Source organism: Melospiza georgiana, chromosome 17, assembly GCF_028018845.1.
Source record: "Melospiza georgiana isolate bMelGeo1 chromosome 17, bMelGeo1.pri, whole genome shotgun sequence".
Lineage (NCBI taxonomy): Eukaryota > Metazoa > Chordata > Aves > Passeriformes > Passerellidae > Melospiza > Melospiza georgiana.
The window spans coordinates 3,486,691-3,510,166 of record NC_080446.1 but is presented as its reverse complement, the minus strand read 5'-3'; the positions used below and the strand labels follow the sequence as shown (position 1 = coordinate 3,510,166).

The 23,476-nt window shown below is 41.3% G+C and overlaps 2 protein-coding genes across 5 annotated transcripts in view; one reads left to right on the top strand and one right to left on the bottom strand.

Moving 5' to 3' along the window:
* The window catches only part of PRELID3B (PRELI domain containing 3B), a 126,362-nt gene that overhangs the window by 87,149 nt on the left and 15,737 nt on the right, over positions 1-23,476 (top strand). The window lies entirely within an intron of this gene.
* Positions 665-17,560, bottom strand: ZNF831 (zinc finger protein 831). Of its 3 annotated transcripts, none has more exons than XM_058036033.1 (7): positions 17,341-17,560; positions 12,990-13,143; positions 5,383-9,586; positions 4,765-4,907; positions 2,951-3,120; positions 2,678-2,829; positions 665-2,382 (listed from the first exon to the last, which is right to left on the bottom strand). In XM_058036033.1, exons 3-7 carry the CDS (start codon positions 9,553-9,555, stop codon positions 1,552-1,554), a joined length of 5,469 nt encoding a protein of 1,822 aa, XP_057892016.1. In that variant the 5' UTR covers positions 9,556-9,586; positions 12,990-13,143; positions 17,341-17,560; the 3' UTR covers positions 665-1,551. The 3 variants fall into 3 exon arrangements, with proteins under 3 accessions (XP_057892016.1, XP_057892017.1, XP_057892015.1); XM_058036034.1 differs by having other exon boundaries at positions 12,990-13,038; XM_058036032.1 differs by lacking the exon at positions 12,990-13,143.

Below are 23,476 nucleotides of genomic sequence, written 5' to 3'. Positions count from 1 at the left end.
CAACAGCATTGCTGGGAACACTGATCTGGGGATCTCTATAAGCTTTGTGTTTCTTCTCCTGCTTTTCCTACAAATTCAGAATCCAGCTGTAGCTTTGAGTGATTCCATAAGAAAAAAAAAGCTCCAGAACTTTGAATTGTTCAGTATTGATGGTTCCTCCCTTTCTTTTCCTCTTTTTCTTCCCAAATTCTATTTGTGTACTTCATTGAATTCACATTATTTAAATTCATTGTACCTGGGAGTCACCCCAATACCCCAATACCCACCAGTCTGTGAGTACAAATACTGAACAAGATAAAGAATAAAAGTGAAGCTCTGTTTTGACAACCTCAAGCCTTGTCACGTTTGTAGGGCATCCAAACACACAGGATTTGCACAGGACTTGGCATGTGGTTTATCTCTCTGAGCTGTTTGGACATTTTTTTACACATACACATATATTTGTTTCAGATAATTTGTACTAAATTTCTTTGTATGATCTGTTTATTCTTTTACTTGAGCATGACTAAAAAGCAACTCCAAATATCCCATGTAGGTTAATCAATTAATCCTTATGTGTGAATCAGAATATAAGAACAGAAGTTTAAGTACAGAATTTGATTATAATGTAGAAGTGGAATATTTTAGTGTTCATCAGTTTAATCAAGCAAGTCAACATACTTGGTCAAATTGAAATATCTAATTATTTATTCACATAGAAACCAGTAAATTTTAGGGTTTGTAGCACAAAACCTGTTAAAAAAAGAAAACAAGCTATGCCATATAGCTTCTTTACCCTCCATAAAATGGCATCATTGCAGTTAAAATTACAATAAAAATGAAACATTCCAGATTACATCAGTTGGAGCACAATGTGACAAATATAATGAAAAAATCCTTGTCAGAAATTTTACCACAAGGAAATACCAACAGCTAACACTCATATTCTCCACCTAAAAATCAAGAATATTCGAGTAGATCTTGGCATAAAAGGCACAAAACACAAAGCAAAGCATGCTTGTGTCATTTCTCACACAGAAGCATTGACATTTGTGCAACATGGAAAAAGACCAGCATTTTTTCCAGACTCTTCCAATATCACAGAAACTTAGGGAACAGATGTTGCCCTCAATGCCAGCGTGTCACTCCCAGTACAGAGGCAGTGACTACAGGAATATGGAGAAGGGAACACATCTGACCCCTTGCAGGAAATCTGAGCTGAGGAAGCTGCTGCAGCTGTATTGTTGCAGTAACCCAATCCACGGCAGGCTTGGAGCAACACACCCACGAGCAGGCAGCACTTGTGGGAATTCTGAGGCTGGCAGGAACTTTAACAATGCTGGAAACCTGTCAGGAGCACAGGGCTGCCTCTTGCATTTGAATGTGCCATGCCAGCCTCAAGTGAGAAATTTTAAAAAAAGGTAGAGTCCTTGAAAGGAAGGGCTCTTCCAAAGAGGGTGTTGCCTCTGGCACAGAGGAATGGCTTTGCTGATGTTAAGGTGTTTCAGAACTATGGATCAAAGATCCCTGGCATTTCCAGGCTGGCACACAAGCCCTGGCAGCAGCCTGTTGTTATATTTCTATAACCAGCCTGTCCTCATCATCACTGCTCGTGTCATCATATTCCACCCGCATTTGTTTCCTCATCATCTCTAAGCCTCTCTTTTTGTATGTCTTGGGAGGTGCTGCAGAGTAACTCTCGAACTCAGGGGATTTGAGAGTCATTGGAGACTTTTTAAAGGTAGCAGTAGCTGTTCCCTGTGGCCTTCCATAGGGACTGGGCTGCAGGTGGGATCTGTTCTTGTCTGCGCTTCCGTGCAGCTCCAGGAGATGCTGAGCTAAGTTTGCCCTCTGTGAGTGTTCCCTGCTGGGCAACTGAACAGACTCTGCTTGGGATCCAAACAAACGTGAACATCCTGGCTGGGAACTGGGAGCTGAGCCTTCTGTGCCAGGTGAATCTGTGTTTCCTTCACTCGGAGCTTTCTCCCTTCCAGCAGCCTGGATCACCGGCTCTGATATCCCAAATATTTGGCTCTCTGACTCTACCCTCAATATGCTTTCCTGGCTTCCTCCTGGATGTAAGGAAAGAGGAGCAGCAGCCTCTGGGTTTGTGCTGCCAGGTTGCTCACCTGTGTCAGTGTTTGTAAATTCAGGACAGGAGGCAAAGGAAGCTGCCAGGGGGTGGCTCCGAAGGCTTGGCCGGGATTGCCCAGGCAGGGATGGCTGCAGCACGAGGGGCTGGGTCACCCAGCAGCAAATGGCCACGTCCCTGCTGAACTCCTGCAGGGATGTGTCAGCTCTGGAGGAAAAGGAATGAGCTGTCACAGCTATTCCCAGAGGAGCTGTAATGTTCTGGACAGAGGCGTTTGTTCTTGGGTGTTCCCTGATTTGCTCAGAAATGTCCTGTAGGAATTAGGAGGGGAAAAAATATACATGTAAAGTTTTCAGTCCAGAGTAATTTCATCCAAAGTACTCAAGTTTAATTGTTATTTTAGCTAATTCTAACATTAGTAAGTTTTCATTTTATTTTAACCCCTAAAAATACCTTTAACACATTTTCAAACATTTTAACCAAAATCTGTGATACAAAATAGTTTCAATTTCAACTTTAAAGTAGCTGAATATAATTCAGGTTTTAATTAACCCTTCTTTTTTCTGTTAATAAAAAATAATACAAGAATTAAGGTACAATACCTACTTTTTTATCTATTTTGTCTTTTTGTTTAACATGGTTTAGGTTTTCAGTGTGGGAAGATATTCCTGAGTTATTCTTTGCTTCTTTTTTCCTTCTGCAAAGTTGTTTGTCTGAGGTGGAATATGATGTGTCTTTTTGCTGGTGTAGATAATTTTCTATTGGAAAGAGATTGGTTAAACTTTGATTTATATCACCCCCCCCCCCATGCTTGAACTTGCTACATTTCTCATTATATCACTGAAATAATATTTTCACACAAATATTCCAAAAACTTACCTTGCATCTTGGATTGAGGAGGATGGCACTTCTTATGCTTATTAAATCTGGGGGGTTGGGATGAGCAGCCCTTCCTCAAAGCATCCAGAGCTCTGTTGGGAAAGCAGGGCCTCTTGCTCAGCCGGTTCATTTTCAGCTGAGCAAATCCATGGCTGTGCCTCCCTCTGTACCTGCAGTGCCAGGGGCATTGAGGGGATAAACAAACACGGGAGATGTAGGAGCAGCCAGAGGAGAACAACAGCACCTCATCAGGTGCATTAAAGTCTAACAGCAATTCATTACTGGGAAGGAGATGCTTGTTTATGTCAACTCAAAAACAAAAGCAGGATTTTAGGTAAGAGACCCACAATTATTTTATGATCTTTATTTCTCTCTAGGATCAGTAAATCCTTGATTTTCTAAGAGAAAAGGATTAAGGAATAACAGATCCTTTTTCTTACATCTGGAATTTTAAAACAATATACTTCACAAAGACTTGAACCACACAGGAATCACCTGAGGCTGTGTGGTTATTGTGTTTTTTCCTTTTCACTTCTTGAGTGCTACCTGCTCATCATCACTAAGGAACATAATGAGGATTCTGGTTATTTAGCAAACCCACACTGAATAATCCAACTCTGCTCTATTTTCTACTCTGAATGAGTGACACTAAAGTCCCATCCCTAAATCAACAGACTGTCACTATCCACAGAGCAAGATGTAAATCTAAAAGGATGCACTTATTCAGGTGTTTGGTGTATTAGAAAATTAAATTACATTTGGTGGTTACCAGTTGGGCCAGTTACCTACTAACAGGCATGACCTGAGCTTTCAGGACACTGTACTTAATTAAATCCCTAAATAAATTTGATATAAACAAATTCTGAGACCAGCAGGGAAAAAAACACAACAACAAAACAGCACCTGAAAATCAAACCAGGAAAAAGTCCTAGAAGAATGTCACACAGTTGGGTGACATAGACCTGAGTCTTCTATTTCTGTTCTTATGACCCTTCAGAATTGCAGTGCTGTTTGCTGAGCTGGACACGGTGATTAAGTTACTGACACTGATTTGTCCTCAAGGGAGTCACTCTGTCTGATTTTGGCCATGAAATAAAGAGGGATGTGTGCACACAATATGTGTTCCTTACTGAGGCAATTCATCAGGCATCCTGCTGCCCCACACTCCTGAAAGATTAGAGGGTAAATGTTCCACTGATAGGAATTCCTATTGAAAGGGGGGAGCTGTGCTGATTGAGACAATGTGCCCTTGATAGTTCTATGCTCAAATTCTTCCTGCTTTTTTTATTTAAACCAAATGATCCTTTGAACTACAGATGGTTCTGTTAGTTGGTGTTAAACTTGATATTTATTGTCCTGCTTTCTCTGGTGAATACCAGCTCAGGATATGGATCTTCCAAGGACAAAGGGTCTCACGCACTGCTCTCAACTGGGACAGGATTAAAAACAGAACCATTTTGGTCCCCTTCAAACAAAAGTTAATGCTGACAATTTTGACAGATAAGAGGAATTTCTAAATCATAGAGAGAGTTAACTGACCAGGCATCATCTTTCTGTGGAATATTTCTGGATTGCTTAGAAAAGTCTGTTCCTAATAGTAAACAACATATTGATATTTTTATAGTTTACCTTCGGGGCCCAAAGTTTGCTGTGGTATAAGAACAGCTCTTTCTGAGAGATTTATCTTTTTTTTCCCCCACAGTTTTGATAAGGTTGAAATTTTGAGCAAACCTTTTTCTTTTCTGTGGAGTTTTTACATGCATTACAACAAAATTATGTCTATATCTAGTGAACCTGAAAGCCATACTCCTTACCATTTAGGGTTGACTTTAATCCTTTTCTGTTTGTGGCTCCTCTTGAGTTTATTTGTTGAGAGTTTTTCCTTTTTGCAAACTACTGTTTTCTTCTTTTGCTCTGAAATATTCTTGAAAGAACCACCGGGAACGTCTGAGCTTAACTGTTGAGAATATTGGGGAAAAATCAAGTCCATGAAAACTGTGAATGACATTGACTGAGAAGCTGGAAATCTGTGCATGTTTTAAATAGCACTGAACAGCATAGGAGTTAAGTAGCACAACTCTGTATTTAAGTCAAATATTCATTTAGAATGAAAACAGATGCTATTAGAGAAAAATGTTAAAAAATCCCCATAAAGGGGAAAAAATCAAGAAATAGAAATTCACTCTTCCCACTATCAGCATTCTGAAAAGTGAAAGAAACTTAAATATTCACACAGAAATATATCTTTCTGATGCATCAAATTAATATAGACATGTTATAAAAATATAAATTGTAAATTGTGTATCAGCAAATGCCTGTAAATGTTCATAATACACTTCAAATAATTATTTAATTTTCTTAGTAAGAGGGTGGAGGTGGGCTGTCAGCCAATAACACCCTCTTGATAAAGCAAACAGAATTATCAATATTACCTCCTGCATCTGATGTCCTTTAGAAAAGGATGAAACCAACGTTTTCAAGCTTGTGTTTGTTAAGCCATATGCCACAGTCTTGCTAATATTTCTCATTTTGAAAATGGAGATGTCGTATTTGGAGAGGGTGCATTCCCTGCTGGGCTCCCTGTGCCAGGGGGGCACGGAGGGGTGGGCAGAGGCTGCAGTGCCCCCCTGCTCCGAGGGCAGGGGGAGGCTCCTGCTCAGGCAGCACCACGTCAGCCGGGGCTCGGCACTGAGCGATGGGAAGCTGCTCTTGGAGCCTGGCACTGCAGAAATGCCAGAGCAGCTGGTCCTGTTAGAGTGGGGCAGCACTGGGAATCCTTTACAGTGAGTGCTGAGAGTGTGGCAGTAGAAAGTGCCAAAAGAATGGCAAAAATAAGTGGGGTTGTCTCTTGAGCTCTGGGAATGCTGCAGATCCTGCAGTGGTGCTGGGGTGTCCTTCAGGATGTGTGGACTTCCCTCTCTGCCCCATTCCAGGATTGTTGGCTCTGCATCTTTGCTAGAAACTGATGTTTTTATCAAAGAGTCACTTCCTGAGCAAAGGTGGTATAAAGCCCTCCTCTCATCTTTGATGTCAGCAGATATGAAAAAACCACTTGTATACACAGAAGTAAAGCAGATTTTCTTCTTTGGAGTCTGTATAGAGCAAGTACTTTTACTCATCCACTTCTCTTCTGTTTGTCTTTGATAATTTAATTTATTTTTGTTCTGTTTGTTTTTCCAATCCTCTCTTGCAATATCCTGCTGCTTGAAGTTTTGCTTAGGAAAGGTGTTCTCTGCTATGGTTAGGATATTTGTGGTTTCTGAGCTGACTGGTGAACAGAATCCTGGAGTTTTCCAGTTTGTGTGAAGATTCCATTGAATTTCTTCTTTTCCAACCTTTTGTCTCACTTCAGATTTTAAAGGACACCAAACCACATCACTGGAATGAGAATGGAGGGACATGCTGCTGGAAGAGCAGGATGGGGTGGTTAAGGTGACTGTCACAGGTGTGCCAGGTGTCATCTCCTGTTCAGATTGAAGCAAAGGTGACAGATCTGAAGCTCTCTTGTCCTGGGGCAATTTAAGGATATATTTTGGAGAGAAGGCATTTTGTTGTGGGACTGGACTTAAACTATCAGATTGCAGATGATGGCTTTTAGAAGACACTTCCACAGCATTGTCACTGGGAAGTGGCACTTTTGCTCCTGTTTTTACAAGACACATTTTGTTGTCTCCATCTGCTGCATTGTGCAAGGCAAAAGAGTTGGAATCACTTTCCCTTAATTCAGACCCTAAAAATCCCACCAGTGAATCTCTTGAGATACCTGCAGGATGTGAAAGAAGGTTGATGTCACAGTAATTGAAAGTTTGTGTGGGAAGTTTGATTGTTTTCCTATATTCCACACTCTCAGTGGCTTCATTAATTCCTGTGCTTGATTTTTGCTCCTCTGCTTTAGTGGAGAATTTCACTGGAGCTGTGGGAAGACACTGAATGCCAGAGCAAAGGCCTCTCTCTGCTTCACTTACTTCAGTGGTTTCACCACTGGGACTAGGGCAGGGCACTGAAATCACATTTTGTGTCTTCTCCACTTCGAATTTCAGCTTTTTCCTTTCTGATGGCAGAGTCTGGAATTTCCCTGCAGTTTCTCTGTTGTTGCAAGGGACCCACGGGGGCATCAGGCCATGCTGGCCACTTTCCTTAGTCCCGTGATGGTTCCCATAATTGCGTGAAGTGCTTTTACAATCTAATTCAAATGCACTGGATTCTTTCCCAGGGCTTGGTTTCTCCCAGTTGCTACTCTGTACTGGCAAGCAGTCCTCATTCCTCTCGTGGCTGCTCAGCTGACACTCAGGATTTTGAAGCCTGAGCTCACCAGTGCTTGGAGCCAGCAGTGTGCTGCTGCCAGCTGTGCATTTCTCCGTGTCACTGCCACTGAGCTCTGGGGAAGTTTGGCTGCTTACAGCTCCAGCAGTTACAGAATGTGATGTCTCCATTAGGTTGGACACTCTGTCTGAAGTTTCCTCAGAGGACACATTCTGCAGAACATGATTACCATCAGTAGAGATTCCTGATTTACCCATGGTTGAAGCTGCTGTCACAAGGGAGGAAGGACTGTCAGTTGCAGAGCTCCTGCCATCTCTTTCCTCAGTTATTTCAGTGCTGCTGGTTGATTCCATTGAATTAGGAATCAGGCTTGTAATATCTGTAATCTTATTCTCTCTTTGTTTCATTTTCTTGGCATTTTGACTGCTTTTCATTTTTTGGTAGATTTTCTTAAATGTTTCATCTCCATACATTTGCCATTTTTCTTGAGAGAACATCTTCAACTTCCTTTGATTGTGTTTCTTATTTTTAGCACTGATTACTTCTCCAGCCCCAAGCTTTTTAGTCCCTTTCAGCTCCTCTGACAGAGAAGGATGATCAGCCACGTTACTTAGGGGCAAATCATCCACTGCAGTTTGTCTGACTAGAGCTCGGGGATGGCTATTAGGGAAATCCACTGAACTGGCAGTGAGATCGTTGCTAGGCAGCAAACCAGCAGTGCCTGTGTTTACAGAGTGCTTAGTAAGAGAAAGTGGTTTTGAGCATCCTGCTTTGTCATGCACCATCCTCGCTCCCTCCACAACAGGCAAGGAGTTGCTCCGAGTAACAGGCACAGTGTCGATTGTTGTGGAGAACTGGGTGGGAACTGAATGGAAAAACATTGGCTTGCATTTCTCCAGGGGTGCAAAGGTAGATTTTGCTGAACAAAGAGAAAGATTCTTTTTCCTATTTACATCACAAGTTCTGATATCAAAATGGAAAGAGTCTTTGTATGTGTAAGGCATTGGAAGGTCAATGCTTCCCTGTTTAGAAAGGACAGTTTTTCTGGGCCTGACATTGTCTAACTGGGTGTCATCCACCACACTTTTGTTGTGAGAAATAAGCTTTGAAATGTGTTCTTCCAGCCTCTTTTTCTCTAGCATCGAGGCTGTAGCTTTGTCAGCTGCCTCTGGCTTTGCAGTGCTGCTGGAGGCACACCTTGGGCTGCTGAAGGCAGCTTCATTTTCCAGTTCTGTGCTGTGCTCGTGGAGACTGTGCAGGGGGCTGGACGATGTCAGCTGCTGCTCTGTGCTGTCAGAGCGTGACAGATACCCCGAGTCAGTGCTCTCACACTTCTTCAGCTTGCAGTCTAAGGCTTTGTAATCCCACTGCTTCTCTGAAGAGGTTGCCTGCTGCCTTTGCAGCTGAATGTGCTTATTGGCAGTCGGAGTTCTTTGCTCCTGCATCTTCTTTCTCAGACTCGGACCATTTGGCAAAGCTCCTGGAGATGATAAACTTTGAGGTTCTCTTTCAGGAACCCCCTGAACAGCCTTTGAATTCAGTGATTGATTTGTTGTTTCTTGATTTTCTGGAGCAGCTGATGAGGAGCTTGTCGCTGGCAGTGAGAGCTCGTGAGGTTTCTTAGTGTCTGTTGCTGCACTGGTCTCTGAACTGGGCTGTTTGATGTGCATCTCCTGGTCTTCACTGGTGATACTCAAGACTTTGCTGCCTTGGGGAGAGGTGGTGCTCTCTGCTGATCTCTCATTTTGCTCTGGTCCCCCACTGATGTCAGAGTCTGAGGGCAGCCTGGTGTTGTTGACGTGCGTTTGAGTTCTCCTGTGTTTATACAAGTTGCTCTGGGTTTTAAATGCGATGCCACAAGTGGTGCATGGAAAGGGCCTCTCTCCCGTGTGGGAGCGAATGTGTTTCTCAAGGACACTTGGCTTCAAACAATCTCGTCCACAGTGTTTGCAGATGTATTTCCCAGATTTTTTTGATTTTCCCGGGCTCCCAATAGATGCTTTTACACAAGGACTTGGTGACGACAAAACTGGTAAAGTGCTGACTATGCTCAAGGTCAGGCTTTGCCCGAGCTGTTTCTGGACAAGTGGCTGAGGCTGCTCCGAGCCCTCCGGGGGCACGAGCGGCTTGAGGATGAGGGGGACGTTGCTGCCATCGAGGTGGATGCAGCTCCTGGCGGCCACCAAGGGCCCGTGGGGCTGGAAGCAGCCAGGCTGGACGGGCTGGAGCAGCGGGATGGTCAGGGCCTTGAGGTACAGGGGCTGCGGCAGGGCCTGGCCCCGGGCAGGCTCCGAGGGGCCCCGCGGGGACGGGCCCGGGCCGGACGGGGTCTGGGCCTCCATGGCAGGGCCCGGCTGCCATGGGCTCACGCACCTGCCGAGGGAACACAGAACAAACACCGGTGTGCAGGCTGGAATAACACACACAGCCCAGCCTGGGCTGGGAAAATGGGCAACTGAGAATATCGCACTTGCAGGTATTATACAGACAACCATCACTTCCTTTCCCAATTAAATTCATTCACTTCCTCTTTCATTTTTCCTCTAGGAGTTACAGTGCAAAGAACACCCAACACTGCACTTGAAACCACTCCTACAACTTATATTGAGTACCCAAAGCACTGGAAACAAATCTGAGTTTCAGATTTGCAAATGGAGGCTCTAAGCACACCAGATAGAATACAATTTTAGTTTTCTGGAACTATATTTCCATTACATATTTATATCATGTTTTTAAATTTCATTAACATTAACAATATTAACAGAACAGTTGAGGTTGAAGGGGACCTCAGGACTTCTCTAGTCCAAGCACCTTCTCACAGCAGAGTCAACACCGAAGTCAGATGAGGCTGTCAGGGTGTTACCAGTCTCATTTTGAAAATCTCTAAAATCTGCACAGTTTATTTGGGCAACCAGTTCCAAACACAGGACATTAAACTTCCCACATATTATCTGTGCTTCCCCAGTTTATGGGAGCTAAGGCCAAACTCACTGCAACAAGTGGTGTAAAATGAAAATATGTGAACAAAATGAAACTCATGTCCTGTTTTACAAGTCAGATTTGCATAAATATCTGCAAAGTAGAAAAGATGGTATCATAGGAAAATAGTGTGAGAAATTAAAGCTGGCTTTTGTGTAGGCCAAATCAATTTGGTATAATTAATGAAGATACTAGGGTGTACTGTTTGTTTTTAGGTGCTCTCAATGCCAAATGAAAACATCTTCTTTTTTAAAAAGTGAACCTATTATTTTGAAATCTATCCTGATATATGCAGGGTTGGTGCCAGTCCAAACTACTTATTTCAGCAAAAATTTGTATTGTCTTTATTTCTTTCTTAGAAACAAAGCAGGAAACTATCAAAATAAGCAAGGTGAAAATTTTTTTTCAAAGAGTAGGGACATAACCCCTTGTAATTACAGTTTGGGTGAAACTCAAGTGATCTGTGAATATTTATTTGATTCTTGCTCAGCTATGCTCCCTGGATGCACTGGCTGCTATGAATAATGGGTTGTTCTTGTGCAAACAGCCATTAAAAACCCATTTGGAATAACATAATCAGCGGTTCAATTTGAAATCTGCAATTTGTTGCTTTACTGCATAATCTCTAGTGGTGTTTCTGTAACTTCCTTGGATCATTTTAATAGGTTATCATTACTGGGAAACAGGAAAAGAATTGCTTCAAAATGTGCTTTGAAATTCTTACTGGTTCCATCCAAGACAACAACGTGTAAAATGAACTGATCTGTGCACAGCAAAATGTTAGATTTTGCCTTTTTTTTTCTTCCTCATGAATGATATAAATTAAACTCAGTTATCAAGCATGGATTTTTCTTATGCACTTCTGACATTTCTATGTGGAATAATCACTTAAGAGGCTTTTTATTATAGTAGTGACTATAATGATGAAAGAATGTTAAAAGAATATGGCTTGTTAAAGAAATAAGTTATTATCCATATTGTGCAGTGTGGTTACCCCTACAGAATAAAAGTGGAATCCTCTAATTTCCAAAGTGATGTTATCAACATTTCAAGTCCATTTAAGATAGTTCCCAAGTTATAGGGTCACTTTTAAATTTAAACGCAGCATACAATAAGAGATGAGACAATTGTACAAATTCAGTATGCAGTAGTTTTTCCAAAATATTTTTTTTAAAGTTTAGGGGAAAAAACATGCTACAGAGAGCAGACAGCAAGAAGAGAGTGAAGCCTGAATACCCAGTAGGTAGAACATCTAACAAGTACCACATCAGACAGGACAAGGCACTTTGTCTTTTATCCCTTCCCTCCCCCAGGGAGAAGTGTGGAAATACACTTCCACATATTTTACATTTCCCTCAGCAGCCTGCTCCAGTGGCACAAACTGTTTCTCTCTCTGGTTTCCTCTGGCCATGCAGAGCTGATGGGCCCTTCAAGGCCACCACAGACAGATGTTTTTCATAGGAATCATACTCTGTTCCCAAGTACCAGATGCTCTGTAATTTCACTTAATGCTGTTAAGTTTCTGGGGCCAACAACACAGCCTGAGACTCATTTTGGTGTTCTGTAATGCTCTACAACAAAAATACCTACGTGGTGACAGAAAATTTAAAGTTTTAAATAAAGCTCAACAAGTAAGCTAATGGTGATATAATGTACTTTTAAGAATGTAATAATACATTTCTACCAGGTGTGGTAGTTTGCTGCTTTTCACAGCAAGAAAATACTTTCTTCCTGAGTGAAACTGCCATGACTTGTATTCTACTGAGGCAAATGCCATCAGACTATTCACATCTGTTATTTATATTCCAAGAAAGGCCACTGTATTTCTTTGTAGTTGACAAAAATAGCTTATCTCAAAGTAATTCTGCCCCGGGGTTGATTCAGGGTAGTCCTTGCCCAACCAGAACTACCTCTGTTGGTTTTGCCCTGGGCTCTGTTACTGAACATCCACCCCATGTTCTCAGCTGTTTGTAACTTGTGGCACTGAACTACCAGCATAAGACTTGATCCTAATTAGATAAGGAAAATTTTCCAACAAAGCTAAATGCAAGATTTGGCCAGCTCAGAATTTTCTAAATTGATTTCTTAAATTTAAACTGGTCACTAAAATTCCATTGAATACAATTATTTTATTCCTGGTTTGAAATTATAACTTCAGGTAAACACCACAGGCAGATCTGTGGAACACTGAAAAGTGGAGCAGTTTCAGATAAAAAATCATTGTAGCAGAAATTGTCTTAGTCACCTTATAAGTATAAAGTAGTTTAATACAGGAGGTTGATTAAAAAAACTTAATTTTAAATGCAATAAGTTTAATTTTTATAGACTTTTTCCTGAATTCCAAACATTTTAGAAAACCTGTTTCATTTTGTCAGCACTGTTGTCATAATTTTGGACTACACAACCAAAAGATTTTTGTCTTCTGCATGGCACATGCAATGCTCTGTCAACTGCCCATCATTATTAACCAAATCAATAGCTAAACATGTAAATGCTTCTTTTCTGCACTTTCATATCATTTTTTGACACAGCACTGAGCCGAGCATCAGTCACTAAGCTCAACTGCTCAGTCCCCCACTCTGGTCTGCAGGTACAACCTGGAGACATGACAGAGTTCCTTTATTTTTGTAACCCCACAGAAGCAGGTTTTCAACATTCTGAACATACACAATATACTCAATTATACCAGGAGTCTTTACGTTTTTTTAAAGCTTTTAGTGATTAAATACCAGGGAGCAGAAGTGGAAGTCTGGAAATAATTAAGTCTTTAGTCTGGAAATAATTCTAGTTCACGTACCTTTGATTGATCCAGGCATTTCAGCAAAAAAGTCTCATTTCTGTCAATACTTGATGCAAGCAGAGAGCAACGAGGACAAAGACTTGAAACAGATTAGAAGTAGGAAGTTGGGGTTTTCTTTTTTTTTTTTTTACCTTGGTGTCACATTAACAACCTTCAGAAAACAGGAAGAGTTGAAACAGAAGAAAATGAAGTGGTATTTCAACCTCTGTATCCTTTATCACAATTTAATTAGGGAGATCTAAACAGATTCTTTGAAATGTGGAGGTTTTTACTCTGCTTTCAGTTGTATTGTCCTGAAATACAATGGTAGGGTTTTTAATTTATACTCCTAAAGGTAATTTTCTTTTAACTTTACAGTAAAGGGCTCTCTTAAGATATGTTGGGAAAGAAGAGCCTTGGCACATATGAAATACTAAATTTATCCAGTGTGGGTGCTGTCCACCAGCTTCTTCTAATGGTGCCCTGTGGGACAGGAGAAAGCAGGAACCAGGTGGGAAAATGCCTCAGGATTGTTAGAAGTGTTTGGGTCATGCTCAACAAACCTCCATAAACTTGTGGAAAGCTGCAGGGAAAACAGGATAGGGCACAGTCAAGTGCAGTTTAAAGATAGTTTTTAAAAAATTAGATTTTATTTGTGTGTTGAGTTCCTAAGTGCTCAGGTAACAACACAGTGAACAGCACTGAGGGGTCCTGGGAGGGGCCACTCTTCTTTGTGCAAACATTTGTTTAAAATAGGGACTGGGATGGCTCAACCTCCTCTGCTGGCAGACTGAGTGAATCCCAAACTGGAATGTGCATTCCCAATATTGTTACAAAATTGCCATCTTTTCCTTAGGAACACCATATTTTGGAAGATACAGTTTTATTTTCAGTTTTCTGTTATTTATTTTTCCTGTGCTGAGCAGCTGCCCAGTTCAGACCCTGCAGCCTGTTCCTGGCTGGGTAGTGGTGATACTGTAATGTTATAATTGTTCAATATCCACTTCAGTGGGAGCTCTTTCTTTTAATAATTCTGGTGATAGACTAATGCCAGAGGCCTCAGTGGATTTTCATTTCAAACAGCTTTATTGATCCTGGAGAGTTTTGCCTGCTGTTTGGATTGCTTTCCATTTATTTCTGGAGCCCTGATTTAGCAGGCCTCTAATTTTGGTGGTGAAAAAATATTTCTGTCTTCTTCTCATATTTCTTGCCTGTCACATAGTTATTCAAGGGGCAGAAAAGCTCTTAACAGGACCCAGGATTACTGCTTAAAATCCTCCTGTTTTCTCCCATACCCTGAAATGCTCCCAGTAATTGGTAATGGCACTGCAGACACTTCAAATCTGTGAATCTAGAAAATACTTGACATTCTGAACTGCTTTACAGTGACTCATGCTTCTGCTCTACAGACTCAGTCTGTCCAGATGGAGAGAATTACATGCAGCAAGTAGTTTCAGCTCTGCTGGGAGATACTTTCCTAAAGGAATGTGTTCTCACCTCTAAGTGAGATCTTCTGGAGGATTACTGCATGCTACAGTCAACAAACCAACGGGGAAAAAAGATGCACATCTTATAATAGAACACTGGCATGAATCAAATCATACAAACAGATGATTATGGGCATTTTACATAACCAGTCAAAATTAGTTTGTCTTCAGTTTGATCACATTTCTGCAGCCCATTATATTTTATTCCACTTTGAGACTGACTATTATTAAGTTACGGTAAATTTACTTAAAAGGGACACTTAATTTCAACAGTACCAATAATTGCAGCAGTATGCTGGACCCAGTAACAAATTGAAAACATCTATAAGCATTTAAAATTCATTACTTACATCACTCAGTATCAAATTCCAAATGCTAAAACTGCAAACTGTTTACCCTGAGAGGCTTAAGGAGGCAATAATTAATTAAAGCAAGTTACAACAAAAGCAAGTGGCTGTCTGGATATTTGCCACTATCACAGAGGTTTCAGGGCTTAGCAGAACCTTCTGAAGTTTGATCTAAAATCTTTAAATCTTGAATAAGTGACTCTGGAATCAGGGTCCTTCAGAGCATCCTGTGATTCTTCCCATTTATGTGGATGAACAGGCTGCTGTAATGGCCAGAAGTAACACAATACAGAGCACCAGTATTACACTGCAATAGCTCTGTTTGAAATTAAGTGATTTTTGTTTTCTCTTTCCAATCAATCTACTTATGTGCTGCTTCCTCAGCTGCAATCTCTAAGCAAGATTATTTATATTCATTTATATTCAAAATACTGTCCTGCTCAGAGAAACTCAGCTAACTTCAGCTGCCTCAATAGACAGCAAAGTGTCAATTTAAACTATGCACAAAGCTGAGCCTGCTGTCAGGGGCTGCACAGGAGGCAGTTCTGGGGCTGCTCTCCTCTCTCAGATCACGTCCCCATCAGGATGTGAGGAGTTAAACCCACACATCATTAGCACACATTTCTGGGTCCCAAGTGAAAAAGGTCCCACCCCAGGTGTTTAAAGCCCTGCATCCTTCAAAGACACCTACAGAGTTTTGTCAGGGGTGAGAGCAAGTGAAAACAGCAATAAACATTCCTCCTGTGCTGGTGAGGAAATAGATTCTGAGGATCCTGCAACTACACGTTTTAAAGAACATCACAAAGTTAAACGAAAAGAAAGTCTCTTCCAGGATTGCTAATTATTATTTTTTCCTGTGAGGGCAGTGATGCTGAGAGCAGCACACAGTACCTTACTGTCAGAGGAAGATGCAGACAGTGGGATTATCATTTCCATTTGCTCATCCAACACTGACAGCCAGCACAACTCCCTTGACAGACCACACAAAACTTCTACTTCAATCTTAGCACCATAAAGTCACAGTGAACCATAGGGTCTGAAATAAACTTTGTGCAGGTACTTTAAACACTCCTTCTGTGATGGAAGCAAAATGTTTGTGAGTGTATGCCAGGTCTGGAGATTTTTAGTTCTCAGTTCATCGAGCAAAATGGAACCAACACATTTCCTGGTTAGCCCAGCAATGACTGTTAATCTCGTTTTACTTGGAAACTATTTCTGCCTTCGCTCTTTTCTCAGTTTGACTTCCTATCTTGAAACGTCTCATAACAGAAGTACTGAGTTCACCTTTCCCCTTGTTCCTGAGGGCTGTGTCTGATCTCACAACTCTGCCAGTTCCAGCTGCAGCCCGCACGTTGCCGGTACCTCCTGAGCAAAGTTGGGAGCCTCAGTCCCCTGCAGAACCAGGCTGGAAGTGTTTAATTCCATCATCTCCTGAAACCTTCAGGGTCTTTCCACGGTCACACCTCAAATTCTGACTTTAGGGAATCTGGCTGCTCAGCACAAGTCATTGTTCTGAAGTTCTGCCCTTCTTAGTGTGTTATTAAAGTACAAAGCCACTGGAAAACCTGCTGGGGGAACTTAGAAATTCTTGTACCATATCTTAAGGACAAATATTTCTGACACTTACTTCTACAGTTGTATAATGTCAGCAAAGCTAGTTAGGTTGGGCTTTTTAAAACAATTATTTCTGTAAATATTGTGCCAGAATACAGTATTAAAATATTTTAGGAAGAACAGGATCTGCTTTACCTTCCCTTTGCTCCAGAATAGCAGCTGGTTTTATCATTATTATACAGCTTTCTATATTTTCCTATGTTCCTTTTCTTGAATATCCATAAATGAAAACATTCCAAAGGCTTAAATCAGTAAAAATATTGTTGCCCAAAATACATTTTAATGTGTAAGTAAACACTGTATTGGCCTTTTTGACCTCTTCATGCAATTTGTATCGAGAATATTTCCTTTTCTACTTCTTACACTGCTACTTTTCTCAGCTCCAGCTATAAGAAATGCTTTCTAGTTTATTATGTCTCTAGTTTAGATTTACATCACTATTTCTAAAAAGAAACATACCTAACATATCTGTTGGCTTTGTAACATGCTTGGTGGCTTGACAATGAAGAAAAAATAGGATTTTTGGTGCTTAAAAACCTCAAAGGATTTTAATTCTTTTATCCTTTCATCAAATTTGCTCCTGTGCATTTCCCATGTTAGGAAAGAGTTAACAACCTCCAGCCAGCAGACTGCAATCAACAGGTTGCTCTAACAGAAAAATAATAACCCTAATCCATCTTTTAAAGTTTAGAAGGTTGAACTAAATGATGAAAAAATCCCGATTAAAGCCCTCTGAAATGCTGAAGTGGGGCCAGAACTGAAATGCTTTGTGTTTTATGAAAAAAAATCTTTCTCGTTGCTAAGTGAAAGAACCATCACAATTAAAAAAAAAAAACCCTGTAACTTTCAAATTTCTGTCTTGCCATCTAGAATTGAATTCTCTCTCTGTCCATAGAAAATGACAACAAAACACTTGCTAACCTTTAGGTGGCCAATTCACAGGCAGGTGGAGAGGTTCAGGTCCCTGGAATAGCGTTGAAACAAAAGAAGCATCCTGTTTTCTTTTTTCAGTGTCTTTCTCTTCTTCTTTTTTTTTAAGCATTTGAACAGTGAAGGGTGGGTGGTGGGGTGTGTGCAGAGAGAGCAGGGGGTGCAGGCAGCCCACGCTGCTGTAGGAAGAGTTTTAATGGCCGATGCTGGGAATATGGTTTGCCTGCTACAGTGTCTGCACTACTGCAGCTCTGTGTGTGGGCGTAAAGAAATGACACGACTGGGTTTCAAACCATTACACTGAAGATTTGCAAACAGTTAAAAAAAAAAAAAAAAAACACCAAAACAGACAACCCCATCAGGCACAAATGAAAAATTATGACTTTTCTCCTTTTATCTTTTTTTTGTTGCTCTGTTTTAACTTAGCAGATGTAATCTAGTGAAGTTTCTTCCTCAGCCTCTAAAGGAAAAAAGGTAAATTGAGTATTTAGGAAGGGTTTATATTTTACAGAGTATGAATATTTTGTTATCATTTTTTTGCTGCTATTTTTTAATTAATCTACAAGAGCTTGTATTCCTGAAGGCTATCCAGATTTCCCCAGTGAAATTCTTCAGAGGACACCTGTATTTGTGTTTTAGAACATGCTAAATAGGTGCCTAAACCTTGGTAGCACCACTAGCCCAGTACAATAGACAGAGCAGCCACTCCACAAGTGACCAGGCAGGACATCTGAGCCCAGGACTATTCCTTGAATATTCCACAAAACACAGCCACAAACCAGGGCATGCTGGCAGCCCACTTTTGTTCACTAGTCCAGCAACACCTCAGGTTTACTGATCTGAATTGGGCAGAAAACACATTTGAATATTGGTTGTAACTACTGGAGACCAACAGCAGTGAGACAAAGGGGCTGCTCCCTGTCACATCATAGGGAATGAGAGGAAAATGGGATTTCAGCTGATATAAAAGTGCTGACACAAGTGACAGTGACTAAAACAGTTATGAACACACTGTTGCTGGGAGGGACAGGTGGAAGGTTTTGTCAGAAAAGCAAGAACACTTCTCAAACATATTTTTTACCATAAAAAGTGAAAGACAGACAAAACAGTTTTAGAAGGAAACTTGAAAACTTCAAGGAATCTTTATGACTTAGCTGCTCCATGATAGTAAGAGATTGAAATTTGATAAATTTGTATCTTCAAGTATGTTGAGAAGAGACAGCCAGGTTGACAATCTTGAGCTTGCACAGAAAGCAGGTGCACTGTGGGGTGAAGGGGTTTAGGTGTCCATTTTCACACATCCAGATGAGCCCCAAATCAAGCAGGATTTCTTTGGTGTCATGCTGACAATGAAAAGCAGAGCAGCTGCATGCACAGGGGAGGCTCTGGGTGGTGCCCCCCTTGCTGCTCACCCCTGGCAATCATTTTCCTCCCCACCCAGGGCTGAGGAGCCAGAGCTGAATGTCAAAGCAGCACAACTCAGTGTCAGTAAAACCAGCAGGACTGGATTGGAGGGCTTCAGACTGCTGATCCCACACTTTGACAAAGACTGAAAAAGGAGTTAAACAGTGAATCACCCAACAGTGGATGAAAACCAACCCTCAGTTCTGTGTCTGTGTGGTAAAACTCTCAGATATTGCCATTATTACACAGCAGCACAGCCTGACTTGACACTAAGTGGGGTCTGGCCACTGGCCACAGGAGAAACTTAAATTCTTTTTCCATGTATACACTAACAGCTGAGGTCAGCTGCAGGAACATTTTGCTGGAGAAATATCTGTGTGCTCAGCTGACACAGAAAAGTGAATGTCTGGAGAGACAAGAAATCTGCCTGCCAGCAGGGTTCCATTCATGCAGACCCAGTGCCATTGCACAGCTGATGTAGTCTGCAAGCTGACATTGCTAAAATCAATTTGGTAAAACTGGTCCTTTTCCTGGCATTGTAAACTTTTTTGTGTGTGGATAGAAGTAAAGGAAAAGAAGCACAATTTTTTTTCTATTACTCTTTCTCTAAACTCTTAATCTTTGTGTTCAGCTTGGTCAATGAAGACCTTTTTTACCCAGTTAAACATCATGCATTATTAATGTGTGCTATCAGCTCAATCTTTTATTATCGTTCATATTTTTTTTTAATTTCTATTACTATTTTCTTGACTCAGTTTGAAAAGTGTAGTAACCAAACACAGATGCTGCAGCAGTAACTCTCAGAGGTGCATGTGTGGCTCATTTTTGTCTCAATATGACATGGACAAATATTTCATGGCCCTGTGGTATTCCCGAGTCACCATTTCTCAATGGTGTTGGTGGCTGTGCTGCAGGTGAAGTGGCACCTGGAATGTCTAAATGCACCCAATCCTCCTCTGAGGCCTAATCCCCATGAAGAACCATTGTGTAATATGGATATTGGTTATCACAAGTAGCAATATTTCTTTTCTAGACATGAACTCTTAAGTTGGAATGTACAGAAATCAGGGTTGCCTCCACATCTTTCATTTGACCATCTCCAGCATGGTAATTAAGATTACTGGTTTTTCCCAAAGATCACAGCTTTGTGAATTGGCAGAATCTTTTAAATTAATTATTAAAAATCTGGGGGAAAAACTGAATATAGAAAAATATTCAAAAAAACCACATTCTTTTTAACTGGACAGCCAGCTACCAACCTCCTATCAACATCACATAACAACCACTAAAATTCATCTGGCAGTTTTTCCTGTTTGTTGAGCCAGCAAGAACTACCACCCAAAGAGGAGTATAACCCTCACAAACTGGTCAGGCCATAAAAAGAGAAAAAAACTTAAAGACAAAAATGTGCTTGAACAGCAAAAGGGAGAGACAAAGCTTCATTAGAAGCAAGCATGGGTCTCCTTGCCAAAAAAAGTCAGTTCAAGGAAAATTAAAAGAGAAAGCAAAAGTAATGGATCCCATAGGAAAAAGACTCAAGGCTTCTGAGAAAATGCTAAGGCAGCCACTAAGCTGAAAAGGTTCAGCTGGTTGCAGACACAACCTCAGTTTCACTAAGAACTGAATTTTTCCTTTAAAGTACTTTGGGTTCTTTCCACAGCCCAACAGCAGGGCTGGACAGGCAGACACTCACCCAAAGGAGAAAGGAAAAAAAGAAGAAAAGGAAAAAGTCCAGCCTCAAACCATTTTCCATTAAAATCCCATAGACCTTTTTTCCAAATGTTGTTTTAATGTGAGTTAGGTAAGGCTCTAAATGCTGAATCATCACACAGTTTGAGTTGGGGCTTTATTTGGTTTGGGTTTTTAGGATTAATTTACCATAAGCAGGTATGGTGAAGGGTTGTTTTATGGACTAATTTACAAGGATAGCCTAAAATCCAAGAAAAATCTTGGGCATCAGAGAGAAAAAGCAGATGAGTCCAGATTTGCTCCTGAAGTATCAGGTGATGGGGTGGGAATGAAGAGCTCGAGTTCCTCCTCCTTGCCCAAATGTTCCTTTTGCTGACAGCTGAAAGGTTAAAAAGTGGAGGATGTTATGGTGCCTCACAACAGAGATGATGTGCAGGAGGAACAGGAAGAGTCCTTCCAGGTCCTATAGGCTCCAGGATTAATGAGCTATAGTTTTTTCAGGCATATCACATCACAAACATGAATAATTTCCATTATGACACACTTAGAAGCAATGCAGCTTTCAGAGGAACAGTTGCTCCAACTCGAAAAGGCAGCAAGGTTTAGTGGTTTGTACATGCACAAACTACAGATGTATTCATTTTTCCATCTGTTTCTTATTTGTCACAGAAAAACAGATATAAAACAGATAACTCAGAACGACTGACAGTAGTCAGAGCGTTCTAAAGCCCACCAAGTACACTGACTTTAATGTGTTTTACAGAAAAAGAGAATAGAATCTGACAGGGTCATTGATCACTTGAACCAACTCAGATCAATGTCAAAACCCATAAAAGGAAGCATCAGTAACTACAAATAGAGAAGCAGAACATTCCCATCACTGTGACCCCAGGCCAGCACCAGTCACCAGTAAACCCATGGTCCACACCACTCAGACTACTCAATTCTGCATTTCTTTTTATTTTCCCCATAAGTTTCTGCATAGCTCTGTCTTTTCCCAGCGTGTTGTCAAGGAAACCCTACACTCCTGTAGCTCATTGTCCAGCTCTTTATTGCTACTGACACCCCAAAATTCAGGATTTTGAACCAATTGATACACTGTCCTTCCCATTAGGAAGGGATCTTCACTTATACCATAAGCTGGATAGAATTAAAATGAGACCTTTTTGAAAGTTCAGCTCTTCCAAAATGCCTGGGAGAAACTTGCCAATTAACTCTTCCCTTTATAATTTTATTAATCATTGTACATATCAATATTCTATTCTGCTCTATGCTATCCACTGAAAAATAGCCCTGTAACCTGACTGGTGTCTTCTTATTTAGCTCTGTCTCAATTCTACTCTTAGGTTATCTTTGAACAATGTTGAGTTCCTCTGGCAAACAATATTTTGTGAATTTTGTGAGAGCTGCCAGCTAAATTTCAAGTGATAACAGCAGCAGTTGCACGCTGCTTGTATCTGTGTCATACTTTTATCTAACACTTGTACAGATTTTCACTTGGTGAAGAGCTGCTATATATAAATGTCCATATGAAGGCTGAATTTAGGGTGCACTGCAGGGAACAGGAATCTCCAAGCCCTGGGGGTGCCATGGTGGTGTCCCCTGTGCCCACACCGAGCTCCACGTGAGTCACATCCACACTGCAAAGCAGCAGGGCAGGCTCAGATCTGGCCCTTTGCCTCTCCCCTGGGGCTGAGGAGCCTTTCCAGGTTCCACACCACACTCCCCTGGCCCAGGAGTGCCCCAGGAGTGCCCCAGGAGGCTCCAGCTCTCCCCACGTGCTCTAAGGCAGCAGCTCTTACCCTGAGTGCCTCATGCAAGGGCAACTGCAGGGAATGGTGCTGTGAAGGAGCACTCCTGGCAGAGGGAGGTTTATTGTTGCACTGGACTTGGATTTCAGCTGTCTGTCATGGTGAGAGGTATTTCTGTTCCTCTCTCCTCTGGGTCTCATGGAGCTTTGCTTTTATCTGTCGTCAAGGAAACACCAGGGTTTTTTCCTCTTGCTCATTAATGTCTGCATTTTTGTTTCCATAGCTACAAAGGAACCTTAGTGTTTTAAAATAGCAGTAATTGGATTACTATGACTTTTTTCAAATTTATTGACACCATTAATGGTTCTGATTTTCAAAAGCAGACACTGAAATTGTATCAGCAGTTTTTCAGCTATTAACATGTTATCTCCTTGTCCTGAAATCCTGGGTACATGCTCAGAAAAGCCTTCAGCAGCCAGACACTGACTGCAGCCTGGCTTAGGCTGCATACATGGTGCTCTGAAATTACTGAAAATAGTGATGATTATGCTCTTTACTTGGATGATTTTCAATTTCTGATGGTCTCCTGCAAAGGAGTGCACAGGTTCTGTTGTGAATCTGCTCAGTATTAGCACATTACAGATCCTTTGTGATTTGACCCCAGCAGAATAATAGGAAAGAATTTTTACAGCCAAGGATCTCGGAAATTCAGGATGCAGAAACATGGGAAAAATACAAAGAACTGAGAGTACCAGCATTGCTAACAACTGGTATTACTTAGCAGGGACATAATTCATGTTTTGAAACAAAAAGGGACACTGCACTGTCTGTGGCTCCATGCACTCTCCTACCACCCTGAAATTGTTCCCGTGCTGCCTTCTAGCACTTTCCATTTACTTGTTACCATTGCCTATTTGAGGTGCTTTGTGACCACCATAAGTGCTGATCCTGCACCTCTGCCCTTTCTTTCCTGCTCCTCCAGCTGAGGACAGAAAGCAGCTGAATTCCCTGCATGGATGTCCCAGCAGCTGTGTCACCACTCCTTGTGCTGACCCCAGCCAGAGACACACGGGAGCTGGAATCAAATTAAATCAGTTTAAAAAGTTGTAAGAGGTGGACAGACAGAATGCCCAGATACCACCTCTTGTTTTAGAAAAACAAGTTCAAGAGAGTCACCAGCCTAAAACCTAGGCAAGGCAAAAAGGTGACAAGTGGCTAAATACACCAAGTGTGAACAAGGAAGTCTCTTTAATCTAAAATGTTAGTTCCTGGTTTTCATCCTG

What these genes read in the sequence shown, in the direction of transcription:
- ZNF831 (XM_058036033.1), bottom strand. Translation starts at nt 9,555, where the DNA reads ATGGAGGCCCAGACCCCGTCCGGCCCGGGCCCGTCCCCGCGGGGCCCC. An exon ending in TCCTCAATCCAAGATGCAAG is followed by an intron (nt 2,830 to 2,950) that starts GTAAGTTTTTGG and finishes TCTTTCCAATAG; the next exon opens with AAAATTATCTACACCAGCAA. An exon ending in AAGACAAAATAGATAAAAAA is followed by an intron (nt 2,383 to 2,677) that starts GTAGGTATTGTA and finishes TAATTCCTACAG; the next exon opens with GACATTTCTGAGCAAATCAG.